The sequence below is a fragment of the Meriones unguiculatus genome, chromosome 12 (assembly GCF_030254825.1).
Source record: "Meriones unguiculatus strain TT.TT164.6M chromosome 12, Bangor_MerUng_6.1, whole genome shotgun sequence".
Taxonomy (NCBI): domain Eukaryota; kingdom Metazoa; phylum Chordata; class Mammalia; order Rodentia; family Muridae; genus Meriones; species Meriones unguiculatus.
Genome location: NC_083360.1, coordinates 87,185,617 through 87,202,149, shown reverse-complemented (window position 1 = coordinate 87,202,149; position 16,533 = coordinate 87,185,617). Strand labels below are relative to the sequence as shown.

Below are 16,533 nucleotides of genomic sequence, written 5' to 3'. Positions count from 1 at the left end.
CTGCTCTCACTGATCTTATGATTCCACTTCCTGTTGTCCAGGCTCCTTGTTCTTTGACTCCAAATCTGTTCTATGCTTTCATACATTCTTCAATAGTTGGCTCAAAAGTTACTCTCTTCATGAAGCTGTCTCTGAAACCCGCAGGCATAAACAGAGGGAGTTCCTTTCTTGGTTGTTTGGTTGGCTTTTGGTTGTTTTTTGAGACAGGGTCTTAGTCTAGGCTGGCCTTGAGCTCACTATGTAGTGGAGGGTGCTACTGAACTCCTGATCCTCCTGCCTCTACCTCCCAAGTGCTGGGAGTTCATTCTTCTAAGATATTTAGTAAGCACCTTGATTCATGTTTGTAGCCCTATGTTAGGTTTACTGGCTCCTTAAATTTGGATTAAACAATTTTAATAGAGACACACAGACACCCAAAAGGACATTTCTTCCATGTAACAGGCTGGCTACTGTCTGTATTCAATAGTAATAAATATTCCTTCAAATAGCCTGGTGCGGTAGAAGGATAAGCTTTTCCACCAGACAAACACGTTTAGATGCTGGCCGGTCCCTTACTGTCTGACCCTCAACAAGTTTCTGTGTCTGTAACATGAAGATTGCAATGACCTTTGCAGTGAGCACTGTCAGACTGAATGGGTGCATTGTAGGCACGCTTTGGGAAAATGCTTTCTCATCCGAAAAGAACTACAAGAATGCAAGAGATAATGGTGCTAAGAGCAGGTGGAACAAAAAAGATAGAAACAAGACAGCAAACCTGCCAGCAAGGGACAGTCATTTAAACATTAGGTCATGAACAGCAGGCAAAGTGACTTCCAGGAAGTATTTTTCAGCGTTCTGAGGCTGTTCTGATTTTGGTTTTAGGGCTCAGTCAGGACACCCAGAAGAGGAAACCCTGGGTACAACCGTCAGCGCTGCACAGTAGATTTAAGAAACGCGTACACTTAAACAGAAGGAAAACCCAGGCGCACAGGGCGCCTGAGAGTGAGAACCAAGTGTAAACAGAAGCTTGCCTGCCAACAGTTCATTTCATAAACACCGTAACAATGATAGTACTTTTAACTACTTTTTCTTTAAAGGAGTGGGGAGGGGGTGTGAAAATATAAATCCAAAGTTTATCGGAGAAGAGCGAGGCATTTTATTTCCCGTAATCTGCTAACTTATGGCCAGTTCCCTTTATGAGCACTGTCTCCGGCTTCCTTGAACAGTTACTCTCTCCGCGTTTACAGTTCGTCCTTCTGATCAAAGTGGGCTTCCTCTTTGCCCAGAGCTGTCCTCCCGGCGCTGTACTTCTGCTTGGGCTTTTCATCTGCTTCGTCGGACTCCTCTCCATCCTCCTCCTCCTCCTCCTCCTCATCCAGCCCCCACACATCCTCTTCCCTGGCTCGCTCCTTCTCCCTCTTCTTCTTGGCCTCTTCCGCCTCCTTCTTTTTCTCCATTTCTTCATACAGCTCTCTCCACTGCTGTTCTATATCCTGTTTAGAAATGTGGGATTTCAAAGTTTCACAGATGACATAAACAGAGAGCCCATTTTAGAAACATCTGTTGTCTTCCCATTGGCTTCAAGATTCCCAGGATGGTGTTCCTTTACATCTAAATTTCAGTACCTCTGGGGAGGGGAGAAATCTGTGTCTGGGTGTTGATGTATGGTTCCTTTGTAAATAAAATAGATTTGAAGCCAAGCTTACTGTTGTATACCTGTAATCCTAGCACCTGGGAGATGGAGGCAGGATCAGGAGTTCAGGGTCATCCTCTGCTAGACAAGGAATTGAAGCTTGGCCTGGGCTAACCTAGGACCCTGTCTCAAAATGAAAAACGTAAAATGAAATAAAAACTAAAGTAAAAATAACTTTAGAATATAAAGTGGGCTGGCAAGAGGACTAAGGAAAGGTATTTGATGCCAAACCTGACGACCTGAGTTTCATCCCTGTGGGGCTCACGTAATGAGGGAGAACCACACACATTCTGTGGCATGTGCATGTATTCACACACTAAGTAAACATGATAACAATGCTTAAGAATCAAAGTATTTTAAAAGTCAATTACTAAAAGAAAATTAATCGATTCATCGTCTATTATTAGATGTCTGTGTCACTGCTCACCACAGGCAAAACAACATTTGTGTGGTATTTGAATTCGTCACAGAGATCGTAACGTTATGCATCCCACTTTCTACGTAAGCCATCCAGCGTTTGGACTTTTCTCTAATTCATTCATTTGTTTATTTTGTTCCTGAGGCCGGGTTTTGCTATATAGCCCAGAATGGCCTTGAATGCTTTCTTTCTTTCTTTTTTTTTTTTCCTTCATTTTTTTGAGACAGAGCCCTGGCTGTCCTGGAACTCACTCTGTAGACCAGGCTGGGCTCAGACTCACAGAAATCCACCTGCCTCTGCCTCCCCCTGTTGGGATTGTAGGCATTATAGGATTGTAGGATTGTGTTAGCATGCCCAGCTCGTACGGACTTTACGTTTTGTTTTCTCTATACTGAATATAAGCCCTATGAAGACAGAGACGTCCCAACTTTATTTCATTGCTATGTCCCCAACAACCGCCATGGCAAACCGGCTCTCACCAAGTATCTGTCAAGTACATGTATGGTGTAGCATGTATTGAACACATACAAGATATCAGGGGCTTAAAAGATACTTGCTATCATTATTCCCAACTGAGAGAAAAGGTTAAATAAATTGACCAACTTCATAGAGCTAGTCAGGGGTGGAGCCTGGATTTGACCCTAAGCAGTCTATCTAAAACATTCTTGCTCTTAACTAATGTGTGTGTGTGTATGTGTGTGTGTGTGTGTGTGTGTGTGTGTGTGTGTAAGGATACAACCCATCAGTGTTACAGGGCTGGGGAGCGGTGCAGTGGTTCGGTAGTGCAATGGCTGTCCACTGTGAACAAAGCTCTCGGTTAGATCTGTAGTACCACAACATTATGATGATAACACACAGTAAAGCAAGACAAGACTAGACGGAAAAGTGCTTTTAAATCCGGGCACTGGGTCAACAAGCCAGCCAAGTGGATAAAGACCAATGCTACCAAGCCTGACAGCTTCGGTTAGATCTGCTGGGAGTCAGGCCTGGCGCCACGGACCTGTACTCTCGACTATTAGCAGGCTGAAGACAAAGGAGACAAGTTCAAGGTCAGCCTTGGCTAGGCAGTAAGTTTAAAGCCGGCCTGGGTAATTTGGTGAGCCCCTGTCTGAAAATAAGAAGTAAAAAGAATTCTAGGAATACGCCTCAGTGGCAGAGTGCTTGCCTAGCCTACCTGTGCCTGTTTTTCCTGTGGGTTCTGGGACTTTGACCTGTGATCCTCAAGCTTGCACAGCAAATGGAGTCATTTCTCTAGCTCAGGGCAGGCAGGGCAGGACTGTGGTTCTCGTTTTCTCCTCTGTGTCTGCGCTGTGCAGGTACCTATGTTGCTGCTGAATTACTAAGCCCTGGCTATAAACCTACTGGGATTGACCCTTCCACTGGGACAGGACATCTGGATGTCTTCCTCCCGAAGGCGGTGTCCCAGACTCCACACAGAGACTAGCTCTGGGAAGGGAGGGGCTGGCAAACACTGCTGAGTGGCTCCCTCTAATGGTACTCTGAGAAGGCAGGCTCCAACTCAACCAGTCACAGGCTGTGCCTGCGTGACCTTGGGCAGTTCAGCCCCCCGAATCTGTTCCCACACTGGAGAAATGGAATACTATCTATATTGCAAGGTAGCCTTCGGGGCCAAGTGAGATACATTTTTGCAAAGTGCTCAGAGGGACAAGCACAGAGTCAAAGATGTCCAGGGAAAGCGAGTGCTTTGTCTCTCAAGGCCAAGGGACCAGAACTGGGACAAGGGTTGTGAGTCCTGATTTTGGAAATGGCAGAATCAGGCATGTGGAATTCAGGGTGAAGGGATAGCTCACCTTTCTTAACCCCCAGGTCATATTTCCAACCTCTTCAGCAAACTCCTCATCATTCGTTAGAAGGAAATTGTCAAAGATGCTGCCCGATTTCACCTGCAGAAATGAAAAATGTGAGATTGTTACAACTGGATTGCAGGGGGCTGGAGAGATGGCTTGGTGGGGAAGAGTAATTGGTGCATAAGCGTGGGGACCTGAGTTCAAATCCCTAGCATGGGTGGAAGGTGCAGCCCCAGTGCTGTCTGGGGCGGAGACCAGAGGACCAGTGGGGTTTGCTGGCTCTAGGTTCAGGGAGAGGCTGTGGCTCAAGAGAATGAGGCAAAGTGACAGAACAGGACACCTGATGTTCTCCTGTGACTATGGGAATATACGCATGAATACACATGTACACACACACACGCACACACACACACTCACCCACTGAAAGGCTTTGCCTTATTTACTTATTTGTAAATTTGTGTGCCTGTGTCAGCTTCTGCTCACCACATGCATGAAGGAGTCCTCAGAGACTGGAAGTGGGTGTTTAATCTCCCGGAACTAGAGTTACAGAATGTTGCGAGCCACCATGTGGGTTCTGGGAACAGAACCAGGGTCCTTCCTAAGACTGCATCCTAAGAAGCCGGGCATGGTGTGCCTGTAGGCCCAGCCGATGGGAGGGTTCATGTACCAGGGGCTAACTTCGTACTCTCTATGCAGTAGGGACATGGAACCTTGTCTCAGAAACAGGGTTTTAGCGTTCGTGACTAAAAGGTTAGAGCCCTGCAGTGTTTATGTCACGACAAAGGAATAAAATAGAAAGGAGCACAACGCGCGAAGTTGAACAGATCGGCTAGATCAATGACAGTAGGCAAGTGCCTCAACTCCTCCTCGTTACTCTGTCCTTAGGAAATCAGGGAAGGCGGGCAGGATGGCTCAGACTGTGGGGGTTTAACACAGAAGGCTCAGGAGTGCAGGGTCCCCTTCCGCTACATGGTGAGTGTGAGAGCGACCAGGCCCTGTGTGTAATAATTAACGATGACGGTGACGATGAAAGTGGTGCACACTCCTTTGATCCCAACACTCAGGAGGCAGAGGCAGGCGGCAGGCAGAGCTCTGTGAGGTCGAGGTTAGCCTGGACTACCTGGAGAGTTCCAGGCCAGCCAGGGTGACAGAGTAAAACCATCTCAAAACAATAACAATATGTGGATCATAGGAAATAGTAACTGTCTGATGGCAGTGTCATGAAGATTAGAACTCATGTATCTAAAGACCAGTGTCTTGTGGATATCATTCAATAAAATGTAGCGATTATTTTAACTTTTCGGTAACTGGATATGTTCCAAAGGACCAAAAATTGGCCAATCTGTGACTTTTTTTTTTTTAAATTTCACCAATAGGTTGGCTAAATCATTGTTAAGCTTGGCATGGTGATATCCATCTTTAATCCCAGAACTGGGGAGGCAGGGGTGGGTTGGTCCCTGTGAGTTCATGGCCAGCCTGGTCAATATAGTGAGTTCTAAGACAGCCAGGGCTACATAATGAGACCCTGTCCCAAAAAGAAAACAAAAAGAAATAAATCAGTGTTCATTTTACTCAAACAGCTGTGTGACCAAGAAAAAGTTCTGCAGTATGAGGGCTTGTGTGTCTTTCCTCTATACTTTATAAAGCTCTGTCTTATTCTTTTGCGGCCAAAGGCATATATATTGCATTTTTTGTTTTTAATAAGAAAGCCTTTTTTACTTGGCTCACATCATTCCATTAACACTGCTTCCAGCAGAAAAACAAATGACAAATGGACATGGAAGAGCAGAATTTTCAATTTGCTCTAAGTCATGTCTTCAGTCGGCTTGTAAAATTCCTTTTGCAGCTGTGAGATGTTTTCTGACCTTTTGGATTTTTTTCTCCTGAGTTGTCTGGAATCCCGCTTAGGAAACTGCCCATGTGCTGGCTTGCGCATCTTCTGCACGGAAGAGAGTGCTCTTGCTTTCTCCAGTGACCTCTGCTTCCCTCTCCACCTTACACAAACTCCCGGATTATGGCAGCGGCAGCCCTGCGTCCTAACGCTTGGTCGTATGCAGACTTTGATCTACTCATCTCCCATCTGTGCTTACAAGTTTTTATCTGCAAAATTCGGATGGAAGAAAGCGCACTTCCGCTGCAGTGTTCTCATAATCAAGAGAAAAGAACATGTGAAAAAGAGCTGCGTTTGATTGTGAAACACAAAGTTCTAAAGATGTTTTACCAAGTGAATTCACTGGAGGTTTCTGTGCGAGGCTGCTTGGATCATAAAGTGGGAAGGGTGGGGGCTCGAGCGACGGCAGCGGGAGAAGTGTTTGTGTGGACCTGAGTTTGGGTCCCCAGCATCTACGCAAAGGCAGGCATCACGGCCCAGGCCTGTAGTCCCAACCCCGTGGGACAGGCGGACTCACTGGACAGCCAGCCTGGGCAAAACAGCAAGATCCAGGCTTGGTGAGGAACCCAGTCTCAGCAAGTAAGATGGACAAATGGTTGAGAGAGAACAGGCAGGTATCAAGCTCTGGCCTACACACAGGCTGGTGTACCACACACACACACACACACACACACACCACAGAAAAATAAAATTTAAATTAAGATACAAAGGAATGTAAGTCTTTAGCTATGAGCCGGTCTACACCTCTGAGCCCTAACTACACCTCATTAATAAAACGGAGTGGGGGCACGGCAGAGCTCAGTGATACGGCACGTGCTCCCTGCAAGTCCTGCCTCCTCACCTCACGGGCACTAGAAAGACTAGCACTTGGGCCCAAGTTCTCTGCTTACTTCACCAGATGCATCTCTTCAGGAAAATTTTTCAACTTTTCTGAGCCTTTCGATGCTGAGAAATAGATACGCGACAAAAAGTTAAACAAGCATGCAAAGTCTTTAACTCGGTGCTACAGAGAAGAGATTAAGTAAAATTTGGCTTGTAGATTTTGAGGATGAATAGAATTACTTCCCATTTTAAAAAGGAGCTGTTTGAGGATTAGGAAGATCAAGATTTATTCAAGTCTGTAAGTTCCAGGCTGGGGCTTCTTCTGCTTTTCGGCAGCTCCCAGGACAACCGGTCAGGGGCTGTGAGCCCAGAGCGCTTTACCTGCCAAAGATCCAGGCCAAGGACGCTGATGTTGTGATAGTGACAAATGGTGGGGTCAGGCCTGTATTTGGGGTTGTCTATCTCTGGGTGAATCCACTCCCCCTGGTAATTGGGATTGTCGATGATCCGAGGTTTCCATTCTCCCTAAATGGAGAGCCAACCAAGAGTGGTCACGTCAGTAATAATTCTCCATTCTTCTAATATCATACAATCAGAAAGCATCCATCGACTTCTAAACAGTTCTGCACGAGACTGCTAGAACTTTCCGTTTCTCTGAGTCAGGGCATAAGACTCTTTCCAGTTCCCTTTCCACCCACTATGGGTAAAATGTCATGGCAGGGTCTCTTCCAGCCTGGCCCTCCCTCTGAACAGGTAGCTCCACGAAGTTAAGAAAAATGCAGCTTCCTGGAGAACATCGCCTAGATATCTGGCACCGGGGGCTGTTCTCTTTCTCCCGTGTAGCCCAGGAAACTGTGGCCAGATAAAATCCTGCTCCAGCCATTTTTATTGCTGGGCTACTTACTTGTCAGCCAGATTCCTTTAGCTCTCGCTTGGGACATGAGATCAGGAGCTGACCCTTGAGACGCAATCCCCCTGTCCTCAAAATACTTTGGACTATTGGAGAGCCCGCTCTTTGCCCTTCTGGCTGGCTTTTAAGACATCCCACGCCTGAGGCCTAGCCCATTTCCTGTGTGTATCATGTTCCTTTAACTGGCAGCTTTCCCCAACTCTGGACAAGCTCCTTGCCCAAGCCTGCCTAGACCATCACCTCTTTAGTGCTGGCTTTACCAACCTTCCTCTTGCAAGCAGGAGGAAGCTGAGAAGAGGGCTGTGATGTGGTCACCGTCCTATTCAGAGTGTAGAGCGGGAATCTCAGAATTTCTGTTTTGTTTTTCATTCTGTTTTATTTTATTTTGTGACAGGGTCTTGCTGTGCAGCCCAGCCTGGCCCTGAAATTGCAATCCTCCTGCTTCAACCTCCTGAAGGCTAGGATTACAAGCCTGCAGGCTACAAATTTTATTTTATGACTCAGAATTTACACCTCTCCCAGGTGATCTCACTTTATGAAGTCTCGCTGGAAAGAGAGGCTGGCTCCTCACCTTGTACTTGGCGTTCCGTATCAGCGGCCCTTCCCACACCCCGTCCATCGCCTCATCCCAGTCATCCGGCTTCTTGGCTTCCGGGTCTGGTATGAACTCAGAGTCCTCCCAGTCCTAAAACACAATGTTCCTTCGTGACGATAGAAACACGACCTGGGAGGGAACGTTGGACCCGAACAGAGACAGCAGGAGTTGGTTCCCTACCCACCCTGCCCTCCTGCTCAGCGCGGGAGAGAAAGGGTCATTAAGGACCTCTGGGTATACCAGCTCACTTCAGGTGGGTATTATCCCTGTCTCTGCCTTCGTCCTGCCCTCAGTCACGTGAGCTGCTGCTACGGTTTGCATGCGGCTTGCTCCCACCCAGCCTTCACCTTTATTTAGTCTTGCAGCTCTGAGCATGCCTGCTGGACTCTCATTTTTCTCGCGGCGCCAACCGCCCAGACACTTGACTTTAGTCATCTGCTTTTATGTCCGAGGCTCCTCCTCCCCGGGGTTAGCCTGCCAGCCGAACGCCCTCTGACCTCAGGTTTTTTATCGTCAGGATCCTCTATCTGTAGCCGCTCATCCCATTTCCTTGGTTTCCTGGCGTAGGGGTCTTTAATCTTCTTGGGAGGCAGGAAGTCCCAGTCTTCTTCCAGCGTTCCGCTCGTCACCTTCTCGTTGTCGATTTTCACCTCGTACGTGGCGTTCGGGCGGATGATCAGGGTGTACAGGTGAGTGTCCTTATTAATCTAGGAGGGGAACGGGCAGCAGTTCAGCTCCACACGGGGATACTGTAGATCCCACTTTCCTGATGCCTCCTCCTGAGCGTCCACACACTTCAGCACCTTCCCTCTCCCCTGCTTCTAGTTAATGTTCCTGCAGGGATTCTGAGCATACCGATGTGGCGCCAACACACTCCTGGGGCCTCACTCTTGGGGTCTCCCCAGTCCCTCAGCCTTACTCAGACTGGGCCTTGGTATCTGGAGTCTTCTTGACTTTTCTCCTGAGGTCTCCTCACCCAGGGATTCATCTCTCCACAAAACTGTCACACTCACTTACTAAAGCTACAAGGGGAAACTCCCCAGGAGGCATTCCCCGCCTACGTCTCCAGGTTGAGGAGGGGGTCCCTGTCTCTCTGTCATGTAGCCAGTCACTTTCCTTTGCCTCCACTCTTTACTCCATTGTGATTTTTTTTTCCTAGATCTTGCGAAATTGCCCAGGTTGGCCTTAAACACACAGCCCTTTCACCTCAGCCTTCAAAGGACACAGATCACTCCCCTGTGAGTCCTGTGAGTCTGGCTGAATCTATGCCGTGCTCAAGGCCCAAGGCAGAACTAGCACTTGGTTAATAGCGCTTGGTAGGGTGACTGATTGAACATACCTGCTGTCCTCTGGCGAACGTCCATGCGTCTAGCTTTAGGCTGCGGAGGTAAGCTGACCCGCTGTCTCATCTAAGCCCGGCACCCCTGGCTCCACCCTGACAGGCAGCAGTGAGTGACTGTGCCACTCCAGGCATTATGCTACATTGCACCCCAGTTTTTTTTTTTTTTTGGTCTGCTGTTTGCTCATGAACTTCTTAGCTCTACTTAACCTGTAAAATGGACATGATAACATTTAATCGGTAGAGTTTTATAAGGAAAAAAAACGAGATAACATATAAATTTTTCCCCTCAGGGCTGGAGAGATGGCTCAGCAGTTTAGAGCACTGGCTGCTCCTCCAGAGGACCCGGGTTCAAGTCTCAGCACCCCCACGGAGGCTCACAGCAACCTGAGACTCTGGTATAGGGCATCTGACATCCTATTCTGATCCCCGTGGGTACCAGGCACATGAGTGGCACACAGGCAAACACATGCAAAACTAACCACACATATAAAAATAAGTCAGATTTCAGAAATGAACTCGCCTGCTGGAGGCTGAGGACGAAGCCACATACTCACCCTGCACTTGAGGGTCTTGTTGTTCTCATGGTATTTCCCTTGGTGATAGAGGATGACCTGTAGTCTGTTGTTGCCAAAGCCACAGATGTCTGGGCCTGAAAATTACACCCACATCACTCTCAGGCGGTGTGCCCAGTCTGAGGCCAAGACCCGAGGCAGATGCAGCCCTACCAACCACTCTGTGCTCCCAGAGACAGGTGCCACACTCAAAGTCGGAATTATATGAGAAGGTTTTAATGAATGACATTTTTCCCCCAAAGGGAGAGGCAGGTCTTTGAGAGAGAAGGTACAGTGCTGCCTGTGGACAGCAGCAGGGAAAGGGAGGGGAGGGGTGAGAGAGTACCAGGTCCCGAGGAGAGAGTCTGGGAGCAGGCAGAGAAGCAGACAGCTCACTCTTTCTCTAATCTTCCCACTGACCAAACCAGCTCCCCTTAAACTCCTCTTAAGCCAGGGGTGGCTAGCACATGACTTAATTCTGACCAAGCAGCATCAGCATCTCACTGACAAGTCAGCAACACCGTCTCACTGCAGACGGGTGTGGCTCAGAAAAACCCAGCAGCTTGCCCAAGTCTAGAGCTGCTGAGACAGATGCCTTGCTGGGATGCAAAGACACGCCCATCCAGTAACGAGCCTGCGGCCCCTTTCACCTCTGACAGTTCTAGTGAGAACTGTGGGTCACAGCTGGGGAGCCCAGAGTTCCGAGACTCTCCTTATCGCTCTCCTCTCACAACTCACAAAAGATCTTCTCAGCCTTTCAGCCGTCAAGTGTGAGACACAGTCACACACAGCACACACACACTCACAGCAAATGCACAGAGGCATTTCCACTGCCCTCTGCCCACATTGGTCTCCTCCCCACTTCTTTACCGTGCAGTTGAGTGTCATGTCTGAGCTTTTGCACATGCTGGTCACCCTGCCCTCACTACATGCCCCCCTCCTCCTGTTAAAATCACACTCCGCTTTAAAGAATAATCAATACCTCCTCCCCAAAGCCCGCAGTTGTACTGAATCATGCTGTCTCTTATGATCTCATAGCACCCCATCAATACTTTTTCCCCAGAACTTTTAAAAGACGCTCTGTAGCCTTGGCTGTCTCACCAACCAAATGAACGATGATGTCCCCGGGGCTTACTCCAGCACCCCATATCAACATGGGCATTCGGGGGTCATGCTTGGTGCTAGGTCCTGGGGTAAATCTCCAGGAGCTCACAGCTTAGAGAGGGGGAGTCTGTGGAACATTAGGGAGAAGGTTGGGGAAGGGGTAGAGGGTGGGCTGGCTGGCAGGAGCTGTGGATGTACAGGTCACGAACTGTGGAAGGAATGTCCAGGGGGTCTGTGGACAAGGCTGGCCTCGAATTCCCAGCAATCTTGCTGCTTCTGCCTGAGAACTGGCATGTAGCATCACAATTAGCTCAATACCCTTTCTCAATTACATTTCATTTTGTGTATTTTATGAGTGTGGGTGTCTTGTCTGCATACATGTCTATGTACCACTTATATGCCTGGTACCAGTGGAGGCCAGAAGAGGCAGCTGGAGATGGCTGTGAGCCACCACGTGGGTCTGGGGCCAAACCTGGGTCCTCTTGACAGGCAGCCAGCGCTCTTCACCGTTGAGCCATATCTCCAGCTTGGCTCAATACTTTTTAAGTGCACGGATTTCATTCTGCTCTTTAAAAAGTTAGTCAGCTCCCCTTAGGAAGAAGATAAAGGCTTTGTAGACAAACAGACTCAAATTCTGCCTTTCTACTTCCCTCAAGCAAATTTCTTGCCTCTGTTTCCTTGTCTGCAAAATGGAGACAGTGACACATGGCATAGATGCCAAAGAAAATACAAAATTGCTGGAGCAGACACACTTTACACATCCCAAGTGTTACACGGCACTTAGGAAGTCTGGAAGGAGGTGTGGGGTCTTGCACCCATGATCCCAGCATTTGGGACTCAGGAGTCTGAAGCAGGAGGATCATTGGGGTCTAAATCCAATCGGAGGTACATAGTGAGTTTAGAACTACAGAGTGAGACCTTGTAAGGTAGTTGTGTGCGTGCATGTGTGTATGTATGTATGTGTGTGTGTGTGTGTGTGTGTGTGTGCATGTGTGTGTGATTTAAGAAAAAAGAGGATGTGGATTTTAAAGGGGGAAGATAAAGCTGAAGAGGAGGATTTGAAAAAGGAAGACTAGCTGGGGAAATGGGAGGGCAGGTGGGGAGGAGAGGGGAAGGGGAGGGTATAGGAAGGGTCAGGAGTGGAGGGGAGAGGAGAGGACAGGAGAGGAGGGAAGGGGAGGGGAGAGGGGAGGAGGAGAGGAATGGAGAGGAGAAATAAGAGGAGAGGATGGGAGAGGAGAGAAGGGGAGAAAAGGGGACAAGAGAGGAGAGGGGAGGGAAAGAGAGGGGAAAGGAGGGGAGAGGAGAGGGGAAGGGAGATCTGCACTGCTCCTTTTCTGAGACCTGGGCTGTGATTCCGTACACTATAGGCTTGCCAATACCATGCACTTCCCCACCTCGCTGGTCTGTTTATATTAACGGTTGGGTTTAGGGCTGTCTTCTTTCCAGGACTATGGAGAGTCCTACTGCACAAGGGACACGGAGCCGTCGAGGTACAGATTTCAGGTCTGTCTAGGCTTTCCAGCCACCGCAGTGAATCCTGTTCAGATCCCTGGGGGCTGAGAGAGCAGCTGCTCTGGGGAGCTTACCGAACATGATGTAATACTGGGACTCAGCGTGCATGTCATCCTGGTCGAGTGAGGCAGGAAAGAGCTTCACGTAGCCCCCACCGCAATCGATGCCTTGCTCATGCTTTACTGAAAACTGAACCACCAAGGTCTCATTCTCATTGCTGAATGGCTTAAACCTGGTGGAAAGGGCATAGAACTTGGCATCTTCCGTGGTCTGGAGACCTGAGGGCAGAGAGAGAGAGAGTGCAGAGGGGTCAGGCTGACATTCCCTGAAAGTGCTTAGAGAGACAAGACACAGCACTTGGCTTAACCAAGCTCTGCTATTTCTTCACACACAGGGTGTGCCTGGTGCAGTGCAAGGAGCATTATAATAGTATCTCATCCCAGCCTCTGGTCAGGCCTGGAAAATGGGCGCTGTGCCCGTTTGATGAGTTAGGAGGCTGAGTCACGGGGAGGAGAAGTGATCCGCACAAGCTGCATGGCAAAGAAGGAACCCAGCTGGAATTTTAAGATACGTCGCTGTGTTCTTTTGCATCATGCCGTCACTTACTTTCTAGAGACACTTCACTCTCATTCTGCAGCGTTATAAGCCAAGGCTGGCTAGGCAGCAGAAAAGGTTCTGCTGTGTCCAAGCGCTACAGTAAAAAGGAGCCCAGAATTAACTCAGATAAAATAATAATTGTTGCCGTAGCTCATTGGCTATTTTAATCTCTAAGTAGTTTATCTCTTGCAAAAACTGTGTGTGTTGCATGCACACATGTGTGCATGCTTCTGATTACACAGAGGCCAGGTGTCCTGCTCTAACACTCTTCCTGAGTGCTTTGAGGCAGGGTCTCCCACTGAGCCTGGAGCTGGCAGCCAGTGCCCCTCCCTGGCACCACGGTTCCAGAGTACACAGCCATGCCAGCTTCTTATGTGGGCCATAGGGGCTTACTTATTCATTTCACCGGTGCATGTGTGTTTTGTCTGCATGTATGTCTACGCACCACACACATGAAGTGCCTGTGGATGACAGAAGAGGGCAATGGGTCCCCTGGGACTGGAGCTCACAGATGGTTGTGAGCCACCACGCGGGTGCTGGAAACCTGGGTCCTCTGGAAGATCAGCCAGTGCTCTTAACTGCTGAGTCGTCGCTCCAGGCCTGGTTCTAGGGATCTGAACTCAGGTCTTCATTCTTGTTCAGCAAGCACTCTTACCCAGTGCCATTTCCCTAGCCCTTAACGGCTGGTTTCTTCAGTCACTCGTGTTTGTGCACTTAACCCCCACAGTAACAATGAAAGGGGAGCTACACTGGGGTCTTCACTGTGTCATGACGTCGTTGAAACCAATTCACATGACCAGACTCACGTGCAACTACATGACATGTAATTTCAGAGCCCCCAACCTCCAGTGAATGTCAGCGTTGCCAGGGACCCCAGAGCTTTTCTAGGCTAACCATACGAAACAATCAAACAGAGAATTCCTTGCTAGGAACACACAGTCACAAATGACAGACCTGTGGAAATGCTCAGTGAGGAAGTGCCAAATGAAGCTGGAAGTGATGGCACACACCTATAATCCCAACCCTTGGGAGGTGGAGGCAGGGGGACAGGGACCAGCTTGAGCTACAGGACACTGTCTTAAAAATCAGCCACAAACAAACAAACAAACAAACAAACAAAAAACACCCTGCTACATTATGAGAAGGAATGCAGGGCTTGATTCAGCCGGTTTCAAGCATTTCAAGTCCTCTGGTAAACACTGGCATCTGACATCATGCTGGGAGCTGTCTGCATTTTGAAGAGTATTCCTACTTAAGACCTCTAAGGGCTAGAAGAGCAAGGAAGGGAGAGAAGGAAGGAGGGAGGAAGGAAGGGATTGCAGAAGGCCAAACTTTATACTCTGCCCTGCCACACCCTGCTATATAAACAAACCAAGCCCCTTCTGTCAGTCTCACTGTCGTCCCAGTGTCCTTCCAGACAACCAGCGGGGGTCTAGCAGGCCTCAGAGTATTGAATGCAGGAGCATTGGCCAAGAAACCAGGCTAAGGAGACATGGCTGTGCAGCCTGCCTGGACTGCAGAACTGAGCACAGGTGAAAGGCCCAGTCTCCCGTTCTCTGTCCTCCGAAAACCATTTCCAAGAGAGGACTCAAACTAGATTTTTAAAATGTGCAAGCCAGTTCATGATTCTCTCCTTTGATAAATATGAAAATGCGATTCGTAACAGTAGCCAGATGGAGGAAGACGGGAAATCACTCCAGGGGATGATCAATGAACTATTTATAGAACAAAAGCTTTCTCAGACCGAGAACCCCATGCCCACAGTCCAGCATTGTTTGGCTTTTACACACGCTCTGTCTCGTGAGCACTTCAGGTGAAGGTCATTTTCATCTCATGTCAACACTCAGAGAAGTAAAAAGATGTGTCCCAGTCCCACAGCTAGCCAGCTAGGTCCGCCCGCCCTCTTCTCCATCACCAAACCTGCTCCAGGAAGAGAGCCTGTTGTGCTTTCTCAGGTTTCCAGGGCAGAACCCTACGTGTAAAGTCCTAGGAGTTTGGGGAAAACAGCACGCATTAGTGGCAACGAACACAGTCCCTGGAGTCAGAGCCAGAGTCAAGTCCCAGCTGCTCCTCTGAGCCGAGTGGCACAGCCTGGGGCAGTTGTCAGAACCTCTCTGAGTCTCTGCAAAGCTGGGGAGATAATGATGATCGCTTCGTGGGAGGGTTAGGAAGGCGAAAGGCCTAGCATGAAGGGCCAGCTTAAAGTGCCCGTTACTCAGTTCCAAGGCATGATCCGTTTTCTGGAGGGCCATCCTTTTTTACTTCCTATTTTTGTGTGTGTGTGTGTCTGTCTGTGACAGGCTCAGGCTCTTACTCTGTAATCCCGGCTGTCCTGGGAGCCATCGTTTAGCCCTCACTGGCCACAACTCCATGGCTACCCAGTCTCCTGAGTACAGGGATTACAGGCGTGAGCCACCGTGTCCAGCTCCACCCGCTTTTTTTTTTTTTTTTTTTTAAGAGAAATGAATTGGCAATCATGCATACAAACAAGGGGGTAAAAGTTATACAGCCAACACGTCCCTAGATTCCAATATTTACCTTTATCTCTTTCTTTGTCTTGATAAAATTTTCCCGAACTAAGCTGGAATTTTCCGTAATCTGACTGATGTTTAGATTGTACCCATCGCTTTGTCCATCCATCTATGGAGTAAAGAAGGAAAAAAAAAAAACAAAACACACATTCAGATGAATGACTTAAGATCTCTAGGAAGAGTCACTGTAGGAGAGGGTGACTCAGGATACTCCTGAAATCCTTTCACCACATATGACCTGGCACCCACCATTCTCGCCCTGGCCTGGGTAGCTGCTCAAATACCAAGCAACCGAGACACTTTCCCACGTGTTCAAGACACTTAAGGCCTGAAAATCGCCACGGGATGGTGTGGCTGGAGAGCATGAACCGTTTGTCCTCACAAATGGACGGAAAATGAGCTGATGAGGACTGAGCCCTTACGTACGCTTGTGTTCAGTAAAGTAAAATAATAAAACCTGTTCTCTCGTGGAAGAGACTAGCAAAATCATTTCATGCTTCTTGAATTAGTAATGATGATCACGAACAATCAATTTCTGCTTGCCCCTTTTTGTTGCTTAAACTCTTTAGACTCTCCCATGCAGTCTTGAGATGCTGATAAATGTGTTTTGCTTTGGCATGGATGGCATGCAGACAAAGGAGCTTTCTTTTGCGGACCTGGCATTCCACCCAAATGCTCAGTGTCTTCCTAATTTCTTGCCTCAGAGCTGCTGACTCCTACTTCCTGGGCCAAATCAGAGTCCCAGAGTCCCAGAGCCATTTGGCAGCTTGAGATAGA

The 16,533-nt window shown here is 48.4% G+C and overlaps 1 protein-coding gene across 1 annotated transcript in view; it reads right to left on the bottom strand.

Annotated features, from left to right (window-relative positions):
- Positions 1-497: 497 nt before the first annotated feature.
- The window catches only part of LOC110563573 (calreticulin-like), a 31,239-nt gene continuing 15,203 nt past the window's right edge, over positions 498-16,533 (bottom strand). The window contains exons 3-10 of the mRNA XM_060365217.1: positions 15,764-15,928; positions 12,703-12,906; positions 10,013-10,107; positions 8,614-8,823; positions 8,093-8,206; positions 6,993-7,136; positions 3,902-3,994; positions 498-1,472 (exon numbers count right to left, since the gene is read on the bottom strand). Of these exons, the coding sequence (XP_060221200.1) occupies positions 1,221-1,472; positions 3,902-3,994; positions 6,993-7,136; positions 8,093-8,206; positions 8,614-8,823; positions 10,013-10,107; positions 12,703-12,906; positions 15,764-15,928 (1,277 nt within the window). The 3' untranslated portion in view covers positions 498-1,220. The remainder of the gene's footprint in view (positions 1,473-3,901; positions 3,995-6,992; positions 7,137-8,092; positions 8,207-8,613; positions 8,824-10,012; positions 10,108-12,702; positions 12,907-15,763; positions 15,929-16,533) is intronic.